The sequence below is a fragment of the Doryrhamphus excisus genome, chromosome 6 (genome assembly GCF_030265055.1).
Source record: "Doryrhamphus excisus isolate RoL2022-K1 chromosome 6, RoL_Dexc_1.0, whole genome shotgun sequence".
In the NCBI taxonomy this organism is placed as follows: domain Eukaryota; kingdom Metazoa; phylum Chordata; class Actinopteri; order Syngnathiformes; family Syngnathidae; genus Doryrhamphus; species Doryrhamphus excisus.
This window is the reverse complement of record NC_080471.1, coordinates 12,800,488-12,823,309: the sequence shown is the minus strand read 5'-3', so window position 1 is coordinate 12,823,309 and position 22,822 is coordinate 12,800,488. Positions and strand designations below refer to the sequence as shown.

At 40.3% G+C, this 22,822-nt stretch overlaps 1 protein-coding gene across 6 annotated transcripts in view; it reads left to right on the top strand.

Annotated features, from left to right (window-relative positions):
* The window catches only part of LOC131131677 (membrane-associated guanylate kinase, WW and PDZ domain-containing protein 2-like), a 110,105-nt gene that overhangs the window by 49,418 nt on the left and 37,865 nt on the right, over positions 1 to 22,822 (top strand). For all 6 annotated transcript variants that reach the window (XM_058076584.1, XM_058076582.1, XM_058076583.1 and 3 more), the window contains exons 4-7: positions 818 to 1,042; positions 3,510 to 3,738; positions 8,340 to 8,419; positions 22,180 to 22,237. In XM_058076584.1, coding sequence (XP_057932567.1) covers positions 818 to 1,042; positions 3,510 to 3,738; positions 8,340 to 8,419; positions 22,180 to 22,237 — 592 coding nt within the window. The remainder of the gene's footprint in view (positions 1 to 817; positions 1,043 to 3,509; positions 3,739 to 8,339; positions 8,420 to 22,179; positions 22,238 to 22,822) is intronic.

Sequence of the window (22,822 nt, the reverse complement as noted above, 5' to 3'; positions counted from 1 at the left end):
CTCTTTTGACCTCTTTGGACCTATTTTTGCCTTGTGCATGAAAGCGTAAAAGTGGTATATAGTATACGTTTTCAGGTTGGAAAAACTTGTAAAAATGCAAATAAATACATTCATCAATTGTCAGCCCTAATTTAATTTTGTTTGATGATCTCAAACATTTACTAACTGTCACAGACATTCAAAAAAATAAGAAATCAGGAAGTGGGCAAATACTTTTTAACACCACTGTATATATAATATATAGATGTAATAGTTCAAGAATTCAACAGTAATTGTAAACAGTAGGACAGAAAAAGTGAGAGATAGTTACATAAAGCATGTAAAAATGTGGTGCATGGGCCAAGGAAGAATACTTTTTTTGAAAAGTCTATGATCTATGGTACCCATTATGTCATTGTATGGCCATATCACCTTGTACTTTGGTATGTGCCAAAAAAAAATAAAAAAAAAAATAAATTATTATATCAGAAAGGCAGGAAGTGAACAAATGTAACAGTTACTGATTGTAAAAGTACCAGATGGAGGGGTAGGATTTAATAAGCTTTGCTTCTTCCTACTCCTTTTGGACATGTGGAACTGTGAACTGATTATGTGATGAACTCAATTGTAACCTGATTGAAATGAAATGAAACCATTACCATTACAAAAATCTCTATAAAGGAGCAGATACAGTATCATTTGCACAGGATGAGGAACTATGACATTACCTATAATTGTAGTTGTATTGCCTGTCCGTCCATCAATTATTATTATCATCCATAAGCCAAGAATTAGTACTGTACAGTAAGTCATACTGTGTGTCTCTCTACCCCTTCAGATAACTTCTACGGGACACCCAAGCCTCCAGCAGAACCGTCCCCAGCAGCCCCTCCCCTTAATGTGAGTGAGGCCCTGCTGCCCGGAGCCCGGCCCAGTGCCCAGGGCAAGAGGAAGAGGAACCAGTCAGTAAGCAACATGGAGCAGCGTGCCAGCTTGGAGCCCCCAGAGGAGGAGGAAGAGGAGAGCCCCGTCGTCAATGGCAACGGAGTGGCCATTACGCCAGGTAGGACGGGCACTTGATTCGGGATACCTGTACTGCCAAATGCACCGGTTCCACACCATATTGTATAGCAAAAGTGACACCAAAACATTGAACATTTACAAATGTTGCTTTTTCTTTTCCTTTTTTTTTGTGCTGCCACCACAGAAAGGTAGTGTTGATGGCAGGAAAAAACATGTATGTTAACCACTCCAAAAGAATTGATATTTTAGTGACACAGAATATGGCTAAGCAACAGTATTTATTACGATGCAGTGGGCTGCATGTCCATAGGTATGAATGTGAGTGTGAATGGTTGTTTGTCTATATGTACCCTGTGATTGGCTGGCGACCAGTCCATGGTGTACCTCGCCTCTCGCCCGAAGTCAGCTGGGATAGGCTCCAGCACCCCCGTGACCCTCGTGAGGATAAGCGGTAGGAAATGAATGAATTACAATGCAGTGCAGGAATACAACCACGATAATAAACATATGGGTAACCTTTTTTGGTAATGACTCATTGTCAGTTAAAATAAAATAAAGTTACTAGGCACAAACATTTGGGGGGGTAAAATGACTTACAATTTGACTTTTACAGTTAAATACATTAAGAGAAATATGCTGTAGTGCTCAATTTCAAATGAAACTTAAGTAAAACGAAATTAATAAAGGGGTCCACCCTCGGCCATCTCTGTGTGAGTTTGAGTTTGCATGTTCTCCCCGTGCATGCGTGGGTTTTCTCCGGGTACTCCGGTTTCCTCCCACATTCCAAAAACATGCTAGGTTAATTGGCCACTCTAAATTGTCCATAAGTATGAATGTGAGTGTGAATGGTTGTTTGTCTATATGTGCCCTGTGATTGGCTGGCGACCAGTCCAGGGTGTAACCCGCCTCTCGCCCGAAGACAGCTGGGATAGGCTCCAGCACCCCCGCGACCCTCGTGAGGAAAAAGTGGTAGAAAATGACTGAATGAATGAATGAATGAATAATTAAGGGGTTAATTATTAATTAAGTAAATTTTGGAAATAAATGCAATACAAAGAAAAAAACATATACTGTGCTAGTATATATAATAATAATAATAATAATAATAATAATAATAATAATAATAATTGAAATGAAGTTACTAGGTAGGTCTAGTGATTTGTCCAGTGATGTACTAATTACAATAAGTTTTGAAGGTAAAATGTGGAATTTCTAAGGCAGGATTTGGATTGGTTATTACAGGTGTTGTTAAAGTGATCCACATTCTTGATTGACTTGACTTTTAAATCTCAAACATGGAGTTTCCATTGCCGCTGATCAATTGAAGTTGAAGTCACAAACTGTCCTGTGGGTTATTTTGTGGCCATCTCACAAGTAGAAGTTAATACAAACGAGCGGGTAACTGGTACATTTTTTTTTTTTATTCCCCCCATTGGGATAAATATGGAGTTTACGTTCCCTCTTTGGTCCTTCTCATGTCTGCTGCTTGACAATAAATCTGTACTCTGACTGCACCCTGACCACTGGGTTGCAGACACGAACACACTGAGCTTTGCTGCATGGCTCCATAAACTTATATAACGCAGGCCTCAAAGGCACCTTGATGGCTTCTCTATTATCATTGTTCTATAGTGTCATTTTGCCTCCACACCTCTCCCACCACTGGCCTTGATGCTTGTTTCTAATAATAATACTCCATCTCTCCCCCTCTTCTCTTTCTTCTGACCTCTCCTGCATCTCTATCCTCCGCTTCTCTTGCTTTCATCTAACTCGCTGCAGTATGCCGTAATGTTTAGTTAGCCTGCACTCTGTTTCTCTCACTGGCATGTGTCATGCTACTTTTGCTTCTACATCTGGCCTTTGACAGAAAGAACCTTCAGTGAATCTCGTGCATGCTTTTTTTTTTTCTCCCATTCACAGAGCCGTAAGGCACTTTGAGTTGACAGTGATGCTGAAAGACTTGCATCCACAATAATAAGACGTATGATACAGCGTCTCTTTGCTCCAGCACTTATGTTGAAATAAGCATAAATATTGCACTGGTCTGGTGATGTCCCCCCCACCCCCATGTCTTGTGTGACTTAGAAGCCACCAGCCCCCTTTTTTGTTGTCACTCTCTTAAGCCCTTTTCTTGTGTATATGAGTCACTCACTGACCCTGAAAGTCTCTGTCTATGCCGGTTTCAGTCTTTTTGACATGTTGTGTAGTCCTCATGTTCGCTGTCCTCAGACCCTCTATCTACCTCTCTCCCTCCTGGGGGTTCACAGCTCGGCAGCACTGACTCATCATGCATGGCGTGCATAGTGCCCAGAGTCTAGGTCTGCACGTGTGCATGTGTGCGTGCACGTTTTCAGCCCAAATTAGTCAGACTGGCTTTTTCTGAGTATTTACAAGAAATAACTGGAACTACAAACTCCGCCGAGGTTGAAATCTTATTGAAAGTTAATTGAATTTAATTTAGTGACAAAACAATACAGCATTAAACTATGTATGTGTATTCATTCCAGAGTCCAGTGAACATGAGGACAAGAGCACCGATGCGTCAGGGGAGGTTGCTGTGGAAACTTGTAGCCAGGCCGCAGTCACCAGTGAGGCCCCCACCGATGTAGAGGAGGGCCCCAAATCACCCTCCAAGTCCCCCAGCAAAATCCCTGATGTGGACGAGGAAGAGCTGGGTCCATTGCCCGACAACTGGGAGATGGCGTACACGGAGAAGGGGGAAGTCTACTTCATTGAGTAAGAGCAGAATCTATCTTTCAAATTCAATTCAAGTACAATATGTTCCCACAATAATGATAATAATCATCATAATAATCATAACAACTATATAGTGCTTTTAAAGGGAACAGTGGTCTCTAACCTTTTTTAATCCACAGACCGGTTCAGGTTCCAGTTGCTTCGAACAAAATCAAATTAAAAACACAAAATGAACACAGACTGACCTTTAGTACGAGCCTAGAGTTTGTTTTCCAAATTGGATCACATCGTTTTCTGATGTGTTGGTAACAGCCAGTGTGCTAGCAAGAAATGAAAAAAACGAACATGCACTAATAATAATGTCATCAAAGCTCACTTTTATGGATTCTCATCCAGAACCAACATTTGGGAACAACAATGTGGGGAAAGAAGAATGAGGAAAAATACAAAAGTCTATTTATGGCAGCATTGGAGAAACTTCTACTGGGTCTCGGAGCAGATAACTACTTAGACAGCTGGGAATAAACACGCCGCGAAACAAAACAACATAAACATGCAAAAACTATGGGCTTTCTAATATAATAGTATATTATTCCGTTTTATTCTCCTCCGCTTATCCGGGTCCAGGTCGCAGGGGCAGCAGCCTCAGTAAGGAAGCCCAGACTTCCGCGGTCCCCGGCCACCACCAAGGCCTGCCCACCTGTGAGACATAATCCTTCCAGTGTGTCCAAGGTCTGCCTCGGTGTCTTCTCCCGGCTGCGCATTTTTTTCCATCTAGTCCATTTGTCCTTGAATTGGGCCTCCTGTAGTCGTAGGCGAAGCATCAACCTTTTCATTATGTAGATTACCGCCACTTTCTCAGTCCACTGATTCTGTGTAGGGCATCCTCCTTTCCCCATTTCCTCGGTATGGCTTTTTTGCCCCCTGCTAATAGAATCTTCACCATATAAAACTTGTCTTTTTCTTATCGTTGCTCATGAAAGTTTTTCCACAGCCCAGTTTCACCCCGCACATGGACTGGTACCAGGCTGCGGCCCGGTGGTTGGGAATTGGGTTGGACATCGAGCATCCGTGGGAACCGGTTCTGACATTTCGATTCTCTCGGAATCATTCAACTTCCGGTGCCTATGTTCGGTGATTGCACAAAAATGGCCAAGAAGAAGCGGCATGATGCGTTTATGTACCTACTGATATGACCGCAAGATGCATACTGTCCATATTTTGGCAGGCACTGTATAAAATCATTTTGTGGAAGAGAGTTTTTTTTTTTTTGTGTTTTCTCCTCAAACTTCCTGGGGTGGAAATGGTAAAACCTTGTCAAAATCAACCACAGAAAAACCACAGACAGGCTGGCAAGTAAAAGTGGGTGATTTCCCAGTTGGGATTAAGTTTCACACCAAGTAACTACAGTCAGTGAGAAGGGGGTGAAAACAAGCCGGAGGTACAGTAGCAGTGTTGAAGCTTCATGTCCGAGGAGCTTTAGAGAGTTGGGGAGGAGAGGGAGGAAATTGATGAAGAAGAAGGAAAATAACAAATCCGTGTGTTCCATGTGAGACAAACACAAGGTGAAGCTGAATGCGAAGATCTCCTCAATCATGACCTCCATCATCACAGTTGTCATGGAGGTTTGAAAGAAGTAGATAGAGATGTTAAAGAGTAGCTTCTTCGGATGATAGTTTAACTTGAAGATATGGGATAAAGATGTCAGTTAAAGTGGAGGAAAAACAGTGGAGCATATTATACGGGAGTGTGAGAAGAATATATCACCACTATGGATGGGTTTACAATGTGAGATGTGCTCACTAAATGACCTACAGAATCGAATGCGATGCAATAGAGTGGAGCCCATTTATGTCAACAACCCATCTGTGTCAACCAACTCATTAAGTCCTGGTCCGCCGTGTTCTGATTACTAAAAAGTGCCTCCTTAAGCTGATGTGGCGGTACATGGTCGACTACTTTGTCGACATAACTTTTGCAGGGGAGTCAGTTGATGTCTATGCGTTAATAGTATTGTCAACTTCCTCATTACCTACATAACTACTGTGCCGTTACACAGGACACAGGACTAAAATGTGCACACAGTGACTCCCTGTTCTATGAAAAGTTAGCTTCAACTGAATTCTACCATAGCAACTAACAAAAAGCTTTAATTTTATTGTTTGTTTCCTGGATTTGCGCACATACTAAAGCAATATTGTCATTGTTGTCAAGACATACAATGAAATTATTATGGCAGCTTTGTTAGATAATATCATAAAATGTCAACATAAAATGAAAACATAAAAGTAAAAATAAAAATACTCAGAAATGAAGAAGAATGTTATCAACAGGTTCAAAAATCCTTTATTATCACCAACTCTGCTTATGTCTTTGGCTAAAGTCACATATAAATGTGCAAGCAATGGCTATTTATTCACCTTATTTGTTAGAAAGCCCATAATTTAGCATGTTTTGTGTCATTTGTTTGGCTTTGGCCGTTGTTTTGTCAAACTGTGTTTAGCAGTCAGTGAACGCACCACAGTAGTGTGCTGTTTATCATTTCTCCAACACTGTATAGATGTCCCTTTCCGGTTCTTCCTTTCACCTCATCCTTCTTTCCCCAAGTTAATGCTATATATGAATGCATAAAGGTGATGATTTAATTCCATTATTAGAGCTGTGTAAGTTATATTGTACACTTTTATTCAGTGTAACTCTTATGTTCATTTATGTTAACATTAGCATTCGGGCTAAATATATACATATATATCAGGCGATTCAGATCGAGTCGGAAACCACGTGACTGAACCCGATTTCTCACCACGTGATCGGACATCCCTGTCTAACATCTACTTATGTCGAGTCGGCCGGTCCATGTGGGGTTGAATTAAATTCCACTGTACAAGAGTTATATAAGGAACAGATGGTTGTACACCACTGCAAAATACAACCACATTAATAAACATATTTATGAGCATTTTTATATAATAACACAACTTACACAGCCAAGTATTTGGCATAAATAAATGGAACCGCAAACCCTGCCAAGGTTGAAATGTTATGAAAGTTGAAAAAAAAAAAATCCAAGGCAGTTTCTACAATCAGCTGCATTGGCTATTACCATAAAGAATAGTTAACAACACAAAAAAGTGCCATATTTTTATTAGTATGAGCAGCAGTTTCTACAATGAATGCGCTCTGACCTGAAGGAGGCAGAAGATGAAAGATAATGTTTTTGTCCTGCCAACGTCCAGTTAACTGCTGGTCCAACATCATAAATAAAGTTAAAGGTGACCTGTTATGCTTTTTTCACATTTCTGACCTATGAATGTAGTTAGAATTTAGTTTTCTCCTGTTAAACAATGCCAAAGTTTAAGGTAATGAAAGTGAGCCCTTAAAGAATTTTGGGATGGATCAAAACGCTCATTCAGTGGGTGTTGGAGGTCTGTGATGTCATAGATAGGCGTGCTTCCGTATATGGGCGTGAACTGTAGGCCAAGATACGCTCTCTGCCCTCCCCCAAGCTCTGCTTCTCCAAGGCTTCTGACAAGGCAAGCTCAGGCAGACGTTATTGGAGTTGGTGATTCAAATTCATCTGTCAACGCCATTTCACACAGGACTGTTTTTTGCGAACATTAATGCAAAATATCCGCCAAACTTTTGCTGAAGCCAGAAGCAGCGCATTCTTGCCGGGAAAGGTCCATTAATGTCAGACACGCTGTGCGTCCATGGAGGTGGGGAGAACCACAGTGTTCAAATGTCTAATGACCACATTTCCGCTACTGATGTTGTGCCAAGATTGTCTGCATTTAGTAAACATGGGCGGCTTCTGAGCTCCACGGCACCAACGCCGCCCAAGTTACCACTCTTTGAGTTCATACACAGTAACTAACCACTTTTCAGTTAGCTCTCCAAAGGCTTTATTTATTTACTATCAACTCCTATACCCACAAAATTAGAAAATAGGGTGACCAATTACAGTGGAGTGGGCGTGCCCGGAGGCGGGTCGTGGGTGGAATACATTTAAACATAGCGTTTTGGTGGGAAGCACAAATCCAAGGAAATACAGCTGGAATAGGTCCACGGCACCAACGCCGCCCAAGTTACCACTCTATGAGTTCATACACAGTAACAAACCACTTTTCAGTTAGCTCTCTAAAGGCTTTATGTATTTACTATCAACTCCTATACCCACAAAATTAGAAAATAGGGTGACCAATTACAGTGGAGTGGGCGTGCCCGGAGGCGAGTCGTGGGTGGAATACATTAAAACAGAGCGTTTTTGTGGGAAGCACAAATCCAAGGAAATACAACTGGAATAGGTGCAGATTCTGAAAGATCTAGAAAGTTTTCTGTTGTGTGTACCTGCTCTGTAGAAGTCCATAACTCAATAGAAAAGGGTAGAAAAATGACCATAATAGGTCCCCTTTAAATGGAAAAAACACCATTATCTTTGGAAAGTCATTTGTTATATCTAATGGGATTATGCAGCGTCTGTAGATTCTGCTGTATGTGTGGCTTGTTGTGTGCTGGCCTCCGTATTGAATAATTGATGCAACTTAATGTTTGCTAATCAGACCCGCTCACTTGGGTCCAAGTCGTTAGCGTGATCTAATGATCTCTTTCTCATCATCTCTGACCCCCTCCTTCGTCTGCAGTCACAACACCAAGACCACCTCCTGGCTGGATCCTCGGCTGGCAAAGAAAGCAAAACCTCCAGAAGAATGCAGAGAAGACGGTGAGCTTCTCTTTTCCCACCTTCGTGTTTATCGTAGAGTTGAGCTTGCAGGAGCCTTTCATCTCAACGCTTCCTGCTGTTTGTCTACCTGCTTGTCGTGTTCGTGTGTGTGTGTGTGTTTTGCACCGTTCCGTCATGTTTTAGTTCCACAGTACACAAGAATGATGTGTTCTTAGAGGTGTGAGCCTCCTGATGTTTCAAGCTTGTTTTTGTTTTATTTTGGAGGATTTGAAGATTTGAACTGGTGTCTCACAGCAAGAAGGCTCAACATTTGAGTTTGTGTGTTCTTATGCTTTGCGGGGTCCTCTTGCAGTCCAAAAAATATTCATAGCTGTGAGTGTCAGTTAAGTCAAAGTGAGGTTTGTGTCAGTCCTGTGACGGACAGGCTCCATTCCAAAATTCTCTGAGAGAAATAGGAATGATCTGTTCCATGGTCACTGTACTGTCACTGTAAAACTGTTTGAATTAGCATTCTAACATTAATTGTCATACCAGTAGTCAACCACTGCTCATATTTAGACAGAGAAACTGTAAATGTTCAGGTATTAGGATGTTCATTCATTCATTCATTTTCTACCGCTTTTCCTCACGAGGGTCGCGGGGGTGCTGGACCTATCCCAGCTGTCTTAAGGCAAGAGGCGGGGTACACCCTGGACTGGTCGCCAGCCAATCACAGGGCACATATAGACAAACAACCATTCACACTCACATTCATACCTATGGACAATTTGGAGTCACCAATTAACCTAGCATGTTTTTGGAATGTGGGAGGAAACCGGAGTACCCGGAGAAAACCCACGCATGCACGGGGAGAACATGCAAACTCCACACAGAGATGGCTGAGGGTGGAATTGAACCCTGGTCTCCTAGCTGTGAGGTCCGCACGCTAACCGCTCAAGCACCGTGCCGCCCGTAATATTGTTTTTTTTTTTCATGAAAAATGGGAGCAAAAACAAAAGTGTTGCGTTGATGTTTTTGTTGAGTGTGTGTATATATACTATATAGTAATTTTTAATTCATCTATTAGCATAGAAAAAAATCAATTAATAAAATTGTGATGTACTGTATAATTTGCTAAATTTCACAAATTTACCTTAAATTATGTGATACCCTCATTGCTCACCACAACACGATTTAAAGTGTGATTCAAATGTTCTGCTACTATTCAAGAGTCTAATGTTAGACAAATAGATTTTTAGAGTTTTGCGGTATATTTAAGTTTGATTGACATTCAGTTAATTTGCTGTTAATTCATACAAATATATATAATCCTGTCCTGTCATTGATATTTCTGTTGATTAAATAATACCGTAAAAACGGTATATGTAAGTCCAACGTTCTATTGGGAAATATCTAGTGCTTTAGGGGGTGCTGGAGCCTATCCCAGCTGTCTTGGGGCGAGAGGCGGGGTACACCCTGGACTGGTCGCCAGCCAATCACAGGGCACATATAGACAAACAACCATTCACACTCACATTCATACCTATGGACAATTTGGAGTCGCCAATTAACCTAGCATGTTTTTGGAATGCGGGAGGAAACCGGAGTACCCGGAGAAAACCCATGCATGCACGAGGAGAACATGCAAACTCCACACAGAGATGGCCGAGGGTGGAATTGAACGTATTAGGATGTTTTCTTTTACAATTTTTTTCAGTAAGTGTTGCTAAAAAAGCTAAAGAAAAGGTTTGACACTAGCTGAGGTGTGACATCATGTATGGCGGCGGTACATCTCTTTCCGTGGGTGTTGTAAAAAAGCCAAAGATAAAGCAAAACACTTAATCCTCTGGTGTGTGCCAAACTGAGGTTTTGGGTGACACGTTGACATCTGGTAGTTTTGTGTGACTTCAGAAGCATTTTGACTGCGATAATTTTGTTCATATTTGAATCGCACCACCTCATGGGTGTTCAACTTCAGACAGACAAAGAAGCATAAACACAATCTACTGTTCTCCAACAATAGTAGCAGTACAACAGCTGTCATGGGTTGTGATGTGAATCACCAGAGACTTCATTAATACCTTCTCCATGTCTCAATCAGCCTCCCCCTTCCACACACACAGACCCACACTACAACCCCCACACGCCATTTATTCTCCTTCTCCTCCTCCTGGCTTGTTCATTTTCCGTCATTCCCTCATCCCTGCCCTGTAAAGAACCAAAGTGTGCCCGGAATTCAAAGTGTGACACTCAGCTCTGCACAAACACACTCTTGCTTTTTCAATACACACACACACATACACACATGCATATATAAGCGTGTACTACCGTTGTCGGTTGCCAAACACGTCTGACAGTGCGCCCAGCCCGGCTGGGCAAAGATTAGTTTCCACTTGCCAGAATAAATTGCGATCGCTTCTTTTTCTCTTTCCTGGCTCAGCCTGTGATCACGTCTTTGTGTTAATAGATTTTAAAATAATGCTCTACTTTCCTTTAACTTGACATCACCGTGTCGCCCGCCGCTGTTCCATTAGCGTCTGTCAGTCAGTGGACGTTTCCTAGGGGGTTTACAGTGTGTAATTTAACATAAATGAGTTAAATGAGACTATGTTTAGAGGCTTAACCACTCTATTTCCAAATGATGTCTGCCTCATCCGTTCAGAGAAATCAATGGTGACACTCGACCCTGTAAAAGACAGATTACTATCAATCTATCAATGCCTCGTCTACCATTTAAAGTCAGCTCCCGTTGCCTGGCTCTGTTTCGTATCTGGGGATGCTGTGGCGCTGAAAGGATGCTAATGTTGCAACAAGTAAGTGCCAAAAAAGCAAACAAACATTTATGAAGCTCCTGGATGAGAGAGCACATCCTCTGGAGCGGATGGCTTCCAGCAGTCAGAGCCAGGAACCATTATTTTATCAGTAAAAACAGCCGCTTGGACAAAAGAGGCATGCACAACAGCAATAATCCAGCATCCTGCTCGTGCTCATCCTTTTATTGTTTCCATTCCGTCATTGCGCTGTTTTTAGTTTGTGCAACAGGGCATTTCAAACTAAAATGCTATTCAGCAGCACATGCAGTGGGCAGCGATGCAGATATTCATGAAAGATGCATAAACGCTAGAATGATTAAAGACTTTCTCAACTCTACAATGTGTTTTCATGTTATTTTTATTGAATTTTATGTGGATGACACAAATTTTAACACAGAATTAAACTTTTAAGGCCCTCTAAAAGACAGAATAACATATACAATGCAGCTGAGAACAATGTATTTACAAGTTTGGCGATATATATATATAGTATAGAGTAACTATAGGCCCACAGTGTCCAAGATCATTCATTCATTCATTTTCTACCGCTTTTCCTCACGATGGTCGCGGGGGTGCTGGAGCCTATCCCAGCTGTCTCTGGGCAAGACGCGGGGTGCACCCTGTACTGGTCGCCAGCCAATCACAGGGCACATATAGACAAACAACCATTCACACTCACATTCATACCTATGGACAATTTGGAGTCGCCAATTAACCTAGCATGTTTTTGGAATGTGGGAGGAAACCGGAGTACCCGGAGAAAACCCATGCATGCACGGGGAGAACATGCAAACTCCACACAGAGATTGCCGAGGGAATTTAACACTCTTGACTGGCATAAAAGTGTAAAAATAAGCCAACCACAGTTTAAAAATTTAGTATAGTTTATAAATAATAATGAATAAATCATGCAAATGCGGTTTACAATACAATTCCCACATATCATTTGATAATTGTGGCAAAAGAAAGCCACATAAAAAGCTAAATGTGTGACTTATTCCCTTTTTAGCCATTTTGGGTCTTTATAAATTGAAAGTAGAACATAGGGTGGTTTCACGAAAACAAAAATCTTTTTCTGCAGAGAAGCAAATTCAAGCAGAACGGTGACTGACGTCCATATTTTTTGTTTTAGTGACACCACAAACATCTGAACAGTAGTTTACTTCTATAAAACACAGGAAAAAACTATTTTGAATACAAAATAACTACATTTATTCACAGATTTAGAACATAACACAAAATAATCATGCACGGGGAGAACATGCAAACTCCACACAGAGATGGCCGAGGGTGTGGAATTGAACGTAGCAAAACAAATGATCATTTAAACACCACACCTTTTTACTCCACCGAGTCACCCTACAACTGGCTGGCGACCAATTCAATGTGTATCTACGCCACCTTTTGCCCAAAGTCAGCTGGGATAGGCTCCCTGTGACCCTCATGGAAAATGGATGCTTCTTGTTAGTTCACTGAAAACATCAGATCCGTGTTACACCGAGGTGTGGTTGTCAACACCAGGCTCCTGGATCTCAAGAGGCATTTGACACTGTCAATCACAAAACAATGTTGTTTTCATTTTTCACCAGATGCACTTAAGTGGATTGAATCGTACCTCAGTGAGTTGTTGCGACATGTCAGAGTCCACTTCTTTAAATCGGTAACCCTCGATTGAAACGTTGAAATGTTAGCTCTGTATCCGTTGGAACCAGTGGCTTAGCAAATGTCTTTGTGTTTATTATTCATTGTTCTAGTGAGTTTTGTCTCTCACCAGTCCTTGTCACAGCCCAAGATAGCTGGCCTAGCTGTCAGCTTCCTACTGTTCGTTTGTTATGGCGAGTACAGTCGTCTCACTAAGGCAGAGATGTCAACACACTTTTCTACAGTTATGACACAAGTTATGGTCGGGAATTTTTACCAAAAACTCTGATTGCAAAATTGGAGCTCTTGCCATAAGCGTTCTTCTTCCTTCTGTCTGCTGGTCTTGCCTGCAATTAAACGCATTTAAAACAGTAGCCTCAGTATACTCTCAGTGCCAAGCCAGATATTTTGGTTTCAGGGAAAAGACCACAGATCTTGTCAGAATACAAATATCCGGTAATAATTGACACACGGGTGTCATCCACACTGGCAGCAAAAATGTACATAGCCTTTAGAAATCAAAACACACATAATAAAATCAAGATCCAGTTTAATGGTAATGGTTTTATTTCATTTGAACATGCATCAGATTACAATTGAGTGCATCCCATAATCAGTTCACAGTTCCACATGTCCAAAAGGAGTAGGAAGAGGCAAAGCTTATTAAATCCTACCCCTCCATCTGGTACTTTTACAATCAGTAACTGTTACATTTGTTCACTTCCTGTTTTCCATAATACAGTTTAAGGTTTTTTTTTTTGTTTTTGTCTTTTTTTTAATAATGCACCTCGTACCGAAGTGCAAGGTGATATGACCATACAATGACATAATGGTTACCATAGTAACTGTCAATATAGTGATATTTATAGCACATCATGACTGGTTCAAGACTCTTCATCCTTATATTTAGCAAACATCAACTGCTTGTATTGTTTCTTGAATTGGCTCATCGTTGCGCATTGTTTGAGGTCCTTACTCAATCCATTCCATAGTTTGATTCCACATACTGAAAAGCTATGGCTTTTTAACGTAGTCCTAGCATATATAAGTGTTTCAAATTTATTTCTTCCCTGACTAAAGAAATGACTTATTTCCAATCACAACTGCTAACACTAACTAGAGATTGATACTGATACTGACATTGTTGGTATCCTGTCATTAGATTAGTTTGTGTCTTGGTATGATGTTGTTTGGTTGTTGGTGCATTGTGTTCCGTTTATATACATTTACTGTAAATGGGATTAGGATTTAAAAAATAGCCATTTGGCTAATTCTGGCATATTGACAGAAATGTTTATTAATATGCACTATCCAAGGAAATATTATGGTAAAATAAAAATATATTTCCCTTATACAGGTAATAATAATTCAACAATAAATGTATTATTGTGGTTGTGATCACATTCAATGTATGTGTGTTTTGTAAAAATACACAAGAGCTCAACACAAAAGCATGGATTTTGCAAAAAGGTGGCGGTTATGCAAAACAAGAACCTATTAAGCTCTGGACCAATGAAAATCCTAGATTCTAATGTGGAATTGGTCAATTTGACACATTCTGCTTGACAAATATCATCCTTGTGAATGGTCAAATGTGACCAACTGGCAGGTGAATTTCTCTCCTTTTTATTCCAGAGTTCAACATGTTGAATAATGAATTCATAACTGGTGTTGGTATGCGACATTCCAAAACCACGCAACATCCCTCGTGTGCACTAAGTGACAATTTCAAGTCAATTCTCTCCTTGTTTTTTCACTCACATTAAGTTTGTGCTGATGAAATATGAATGCATGCACTGTGAGTGGAAAAACACAAGGCATGTTTTGCATGGGAGCAGCTTGATGAGGTGCTTTTTTTCCTAACTACCCGTTCGCCTTGAAGGCCCTCACGGCTGGAGGCAGCCCAAAATTCAGACGCACTCTTGGAAATGATGTTTTTTGTCTCTTCTGTTGCTGCTCCCTTCATGTCTGACTGTATGTATCCTCATTCACAATTCCCTTTTTTCTGCTTTCTTAAGCTGCCTTCACGGTGATGCGAGGAGACTGTTTGTGTCGACGCATTTAGTGTAGCTAACGTGTGCCTGCCTGCCATGCACTCATATATATTTATGCATACACAGTGTATATGATGTGGCAGACTGGCTGAGTTCAAAGGCTTGTCAGGCGGCTCCGTTTGATAGTCAACACCAGCTCATATTTCCTCTCCGGGTTTCAAATGACAACACACTTGTTGCTGTGAATTCTGCCTTTGATAAACACTCAACCCCCCCCCCCCCAACGTGCGTACGCCTCAGTCAATGTAACCTCACATCCCGGATTTGCGTTGTGGAGCTTTGTTGGGACCATCGCATCAGCACCCTCTCTCTGACCGAGTCAGGAGGAGGAAAGGACAAAAATAGTGAATTGATAAGCTAAACACTAAAGGAGAGGGAAGAATGCTGCAATTGTTTCCATTTGTGCTGTTTTTACTTGAAACCACACAGCCATACCAAGTCATGTGGTATTTAGACATTAATGGCTGTGTGATGAGTCAGTTGATAGTAAACCTATCCTGCTCTACACTGACTACTCTAAAGTGTAGCCAAGTTTCATTTGTATAGTATTGTCCTTTGAGAAGATACAATATAATGGAGTGTACTCACTTTAGTACTTGTGAAATACAGTGAGAGTTGACTGGAACAGCTCAAGGTCAAAGTGAATCCTCTAAAACAGTGATTTTCAACAACTGTACCGCAGCACACAAGTGTGCCGTGAGAAATCGTCAGGTGTGCCTTGAGGAATTATTCAATATCACTTTTTTAATTAACATGTATTAATAATTTTCTGCAAATATTATGTCATTGTCGCGTGTCATTGGTGTAAAGACCGGCAGAGCAATGCAATATTCGTCCGTGTGGCAACACGTAGCTGATTGCCTCATTCCTCTAATAGACTTAGTGATGCACGTGAGAGGTAGTGGTGACATTTTGTAACATTGTTGTTTAAATTAGATTGCGGATCAAAAGGATCTGCTGTGGCAAGTCCATAATCAGGAAAAAGCTGAAAGAAGCAAATAATGTTGGTTATTGGTGTGCCGCAAAATTTTTCCAACGTAAAAAACGTGCCGTGACTCAAAAAAGGTTGAAAAACACTGCTCTAAAACACACATCTCAGAACAGAAACTCGCTCCAACAAAGTTCATACTTTGAACCAGAATTATAGTTAAACTGTATGCTTGGGTTTCAATGTGCGAAACAAGCAGTAGTGGCTGTTGCATTTGATACCTGGGCCTGTGTCAGACTCTGTGAGAGCCAGTATCAAAAAACACATTACCTTTAAACCACGATCGCTCTATAGAGCATTAGACTCACTAGCCAAGCGAGGAAGACAGAGCAGGAACTCCAACACATTAAAGAGGACCTATTATGCTTTTCCCACTTTTCTGACCTAAACATGTAGTTAGAATGTTGTATTCTCGTGTTAAACGATGGCAAAGTTTCAGATAATGGTGTTCGCGCATTTGGAAGTGAGCCCTGAAAGAAGTTTGGGATGGCTTAAAATGCTCTGTTTCAAACGGCGTAGTAAAACTGCCCCTTTCTGATGTCACAGATGGGCAGACTTCCTTATATGGTTCATAGTTGGGAAGCATTTAGGCATGTGACCAATCACAGCAGAGTGGGCTTGCTCAGAGGCGGGTTGTGGGTGAAATAAATGAAAATAGACCATTTTGACAGGAAGCAAAAATCAAAGGAAATGCAGCTGGAATAGGGGCAGATTCTGGAAGATCTAAAAAGCTTTCTGTGTGGGTTATTGTGTGTAGCTGCTGTATAGGAGACCTCTAGGCTTACTAGCAAGCAAATGCACAAGAGTACCAAATCAAGAATAAAGAAAATCAATCAATCAGAAATAAATATAATAATAATAATAATAGAAAAAAATAAGAAACCACATATAGTTGGTGGGTAGACAAATTATTTTTTTCAGATTAAAATTAACAAAGCATTATTAGAGCCCTGTAGACATGACAAAACACGACTATAGTCACATTTATACTCTTTTTATTTACAACATATTGCGCAACTGCAGGGTCTTGAGACACATGCTAACTCGCAAACTAGAGAGCTGGCGACCTAAACGGTAGCCTTCAAGTTATTTCCTTTAAACTTAAATAGCCAAAAACTTACCACTTCCACACGGATAGGGAGGATAACTATTAACAGTTATTTAACCTTTAACATGAACATTAATCAAACGTAATAATTTTTTCTGGGTACATGATACCATACAGCATCCATATCAAACTTGCGCGGGCCGCACTAACATTAAACTTTCATATCAAGGCGGGGGCCTCAAACTAGTGTCCTGCGGGACACATTTGGCCCGCGGGCCGCATGTTTGAGACCCCTGGTTTATTGTATCAGTTCAGGTAGCTAGACACTGTAGATATTAGACAGTTAATATTTAGGGTTTTTATGTTGAGTGAGTCATGTGGAGTCATTGAACATATTCCGTCTGCTTGTTAGTCGAGGAGAGGTCGCGTGAACGTGCCGATGAGTCATCTAATGCACAGGAATTACAATTAAACTTCCTTTTCATGCAAGAGACACAAGCACACACCATTACCAAACGTACTGTTGCGCTTTTACAATACACAAACATACGACGACTTGTTTGATTTCCTGTCCATGCAAACACAGACTCGTATGAATGCAAAAACACACACACACACACACGGCAGCAGCAGGAAATAGAGACAAGACTGAGCCCACAGCTTCAAGACTCTGGGTTTCCATGGAAACTGTCTCCCTTTCACTTTGGGGGGAGGGCAAGCAACTCGCAGGCGAGTTAGGCCGACATTTAAGGTGGCTCACGGACAGGGTGGAGGGGATTTAAGGCGGGTTGGTGTAGGAACGTGTCAGAAGTTTTCCGCCTGCAGGATGGAGGAGGGTCGTGTGAGGTAACCCTGATGGAGACCACACTGATCACGGCCGCATGCACACACTTTCACCTTGGACCAGCACACATATACACATACATACATACACACGCATACACATTACTGATATCACAATGACAAATCTGTCCATAATTACATTACAGTGTCAGGGCATGAAGCCACAGTAATTGTAAAAATAATAGCGTTTGGGAATTGTGGGGGCCTGTGTGTGTGTGTGTGTGAGAGAGAGAGAGAGAGTGAGAGAGAGAGAGAGAGAGAGAGAAGACCAAGCTTGTATTGGTTTATATTTCTATTTCATTTTTCTGTGACATATTTCCTGCACAGACAGGGATTTTAAGGTAATCATACATCACAGCAGACTAGACAATATATTAAATTAAGTGGAACTTGAAGCCATTCCAGGTGTTGCTGTGTATTTGAAATCAATAAAATAATATCTGTCAGGGTTAAACAGTACACGCAATTTAACACTCTTCATTCATTCATTCATTCATTTTCTACCGCTTTTTTCCTCACGAGGGTCGCGGGGGTGCTGGAGCCTATCCCAGTTGTCTTCGGGCAAGAGGCGGGGTACACCCTGGACTGGTCGCCAGACAATCACAGGGCACATATAGACAAACAACCATTCACACTCACATTCATACCTATGGACAATTTGGAGTCGCCAATTAACCTAGCATGTTTTTGGAATGTGGGAGGAAACCGGAGTACCCGGGGAAAACCCACGCATGCACGGGGAGAACTTGCAAACTCCACACAGAGATTGCAGAGGGAATTTAACACTCTTGACTGGCATAAAAGTGTAAAAATAAGCCAACCACAGTTTAAAAATGTATAAATAAGTATATAAATAATGAATAAATCATGCAAATGCGGTTTACAATACAGATCCCACATATCATGTGATAATTGTGGCAAAAGAAAGCCACATAAAAAGCTAAATGTGTGACTTATTCCCTTTTTAGCCATTTTGGGTCTTTATAAATTGAAAGTAGAACATAGGGTGGTTTCACGAAAACAAAAATCTTTTTCTGCAGAGAAGCAAATTCAAGCAGAACGGTGACTGACGTCCATATTTTTTGTTTTAGTGACACCACAAAGATCTGAACAGTAGTTTGCTACTATAAAACACAGGAAAAAACTATTTTGATTACAAAATAACTACATTTATTCACATATTTAGAACAACGAAAATAATCATCTATTTACAGATGTTTGCATGTGTTTCAACTACAGTACTTGTACAGATTTGTGCGTGTGTGGAAACTAAAGACGTGTGTGTGCAAGCACACGTGCCCAAACTATTTATAGACGAACAACAACGACATCACCAACGTCCCCCCTATCCTTCACGATTGAGACAGTCCTACAGCCAGACAAACTCTGTGCCAGTGTAAGGATTCGTCGCCATTTCCCTCTGTCAGCACACATTTTAGCAACTTCTGTCTTCTTTATAGCCAATCTGTTGCTGCCGATCGGAGGAAACCAGAACCCCCTACTGCCCCCTACTGGGACAGAAATATATTGCGTACATGTCTGAAATTCACACACAAGATGCATTAGACGGAGAAAAAGCAAAAGACGTCATAGACGCCTTTTACATTACTTTAATTACACTAATTTAAGTCAAAAATTGTGGAGTAAATTTTCGACCTTAACCGAAAAACACGCTAACCAGGATAGAAGGTTTCACTGTATAGCTCAATTTTGGCTACATGCTAAATGATTTAGGCTGTAAATAATTTATTCATGTACCTTTTGAAAATGATTTATTTATTTTGTGATGTTTAAAAAAAATAAAAAACAACAGCATGTTAGGATTGTCATTTGCAACATTTTCAATTTCTTAACATTTCTTAAATGTTAACATATGTTTGGCACTGTTAATTTAAAAAGGATTATTTATATAGATTTTACATTATATTTTATTAAATATGATATAATATAAAAGCTATACACTAAAATCATTATATAACAATAAAAATTACCTTTAAGTAGACCAGTTCAACTTTAATACTACATTGAAATCTTGTATAACACCGAGTGACTTTTGAGACTTATTATCTCAAAAAATTGTAATTGTGCAAGCTCAGTCGCAGTCAAACACACAAGTCACAAATTGATGCCAAAAAAGCCCCCCCAAAAGCAAAACATGTCTGAGTTGCTCTCTAAACTGAATGCTTAGGACATGCAGGCCAAATTAGTTGCATATTTTCCATGCAAGGTGCGTTGGCCTTTAATGAGTACTATGAGGCAAAAAGAGGATGGATGTGTATGAATTGTGCTGAATATGTTTGTGTGGGAGCGCAGCAGCTTGAGCAGATGGATTGTGGGTTTGTATGTGCATTTTTGGTACGTTTACTTGCACGTAAAAGTGCAAGGTCAAATACCCTTGTCATGCTCTTTCCCTCACCGAGCCCAAAAGCCATCAACCAAAACCTGCCCTAAATGTTGCCTGCTTATACATTCCGACTCCATGTTGTCTTTATTTGGTGCAAAGTTAAGAGGTGAAACGCAGGACGAGCCACCGAGTGTTTTAGCAGCGCATTGACCCACTTCCTTTATCCGAGGTAGCGAGGGAAGACAAATAGGAGTAAGGATGGATGGGCGTGAAGAGGAGACAATTAGCAGTAAAAGAGGCTGCAAGGCGAAAGGGAGTGGGCGGCTGTGAGACAAGAAGAGACAAATATAAAGGCACATTGCTGGATTTATTGAGAACAATTTGTGCTGCTGAATACAGTTCATCACAGCCACTTAATTGACTAAACTGTGTTTTTTTTTAAACTCTTTTATGTTTATTTTAAAATATAAACATCTCCCAAAAATGAGTACACCCTTCACCCTTCTAGTATCTTCTCAAGGCATGATAATACAATAGACACTAAACATAGCTAGTAGTCAGCAGTCAATGTAGATAGAGCTTTGTTATAGCGGTATAGATTTTCTATCCACTGAAGTTGAGTCAGCACACAGCCATTAAGGTCTAAATCAGGGGTCTCAAACTCAATTTACCTGGGGGCCACTGGAGCTAGGGTCTGGGCGAGGCTGGGCCGCATCAGGTTTTCCAAAAAAAAAAAAACGCATTTATTAAAAACAGAAAAATTTGGTTCTGATTTTCTACAATAAAAGCTCTGATAAAACATTCCACTGTTCTCAAATATATTACTTTTTATTTTTCTACACAAAATAAGATGAAAAATAAATAAACAAATCAAGAATAAAGAAAATCAATCAATCAGTAATGAATAAATACATCTAATAATAATAATAAAAGGGCAAATAATAAAAACGTAAGAAACCACATATAGTTGGTGGGTAGACAAATTATTTTTTTCAGATTAAAATTAACAAAGCATTATTAGAGCCCTGTAGACATGACAAAACACGACTATAGTCACATTTATACTCTTTTTATTTACAACATATTGCGCAACTGCAGGGTCTTGAGACACATGCTAACTCACAAACTAGAGAGCTAGCGACCTAAACGGTAGCCTTCAAGTTATTTCCTTTAAACTTAAATAGCCAAAAACTTACCACTTCCACACGGATAGGGAGGATAACTATTAACAGTTATTTAACCTTTAACATGAACATTAATCAAACGTAATAATTTTTTCTGGGTACATGATACCATACAGCATCCATATCAAACTTGTGCGGGCCGCACTAACATTAAACTTTCATATCAAGGCGGGGGCATCAAACTGGTGTCCTGCGGGCCACATTTGGCCCGCGGGCCAGGAATTACAATTACACCGCATGTTTGAGACCCCTGTGCTAAACTAAGCTAATTCCCACTAGCTTCCATTAATATTCTGTCTTCTGTCTTGTATATATATTGTTAAATTGTCTTTTTTACTCTACTTTATATACTTTTTTTGTTTTTTTAAACTTGACTACTGCACTGAAAGGAGAAGCTCTCCAATTTCGTTGTACATCTTATATAATGACAATAAAGGCCATTCCATTCCATAATAATAACAGGGGAAACCAAGACAGTGGCATGAACATGATTATATCTTGCAAAAAGGGGTAGGCATTTATAAGCTTTTGCTTCAGCCTACTCCTTTTGTGCTTGTGATCAGATAGCTGAATACAGATGTAAATAATGGAGAGTTGTATTTTGATTGGTGTGGGAGATGCACTTTGGTGTTTCGTGTATTTGCCCAAATAAATAAAAAAATAAAAATAAAAATAAAAGGTTGGGAAGCTAAGCAGTAACGCTCATCCCTATAGCAGAATAATAGATTTTGACCTTCCCACAGCTGCCATAGCTACAGATTGAAGTGTTTCCTGTCACTTCCTGGAGTGTCAGTGTGTGACCTGAGATGCATGTTTTCTCCCCTCAGTGGTTCCCATGTAGTGTTGTACTCTCACACCATAAACTGACTTCATTTCCCTTGTGTTCTTGCCTGCCTGCACCTCAGAGCTGCCCTACGGCTGGGAGAAGATCGATGACCCCATCTATGGCAGCTACTATGTGGAGTAAGTTTTCCATGTGTTTGCACAAGAAGCAAATACATTTATATTGTTTACATCCTCATGAATAATGAATTACTTTGTTCTTGTCTTTGATGTCTTAACGCTCGTTTGTCAAAACTCTTACAGGAGAATTCTAATCAGCAGGGCTTAGCATAATGTGAAAGTTTATTTAGTGCCACCTCACTAAGTGCTGCAATATTTATAGAATGGATTTTTTTTTCTCCTTCAAAAAAAGCACCCTTGGCTGTAGTGACAAATTGCCTACAGAACTTCCCAGTTTTGCAGAAAATGTGGTATAATTTTTAGAAGCTGGCAATATTGATGCATCTAGCAACAACAACAACACAGACTGTGAGACTAGTTTGTGTGTATGTGCAAAACTTTTAGATAAATCAATGAAATGAGAAGAGAGCTGATTTAAATTACTACACCAGCAACTCACTTTACAGGGCACGAGTGTTGAAAATACTACATAGTAGGTTTTTATACGCTACAATTAAGTGTTTCTGGCTCATGAATGTTTGTTGTGAGTGCTGCTATGTGGTTTATTACCCCCAGTGTGAGTATAAGTCCAGAAGTCTTTGGGAA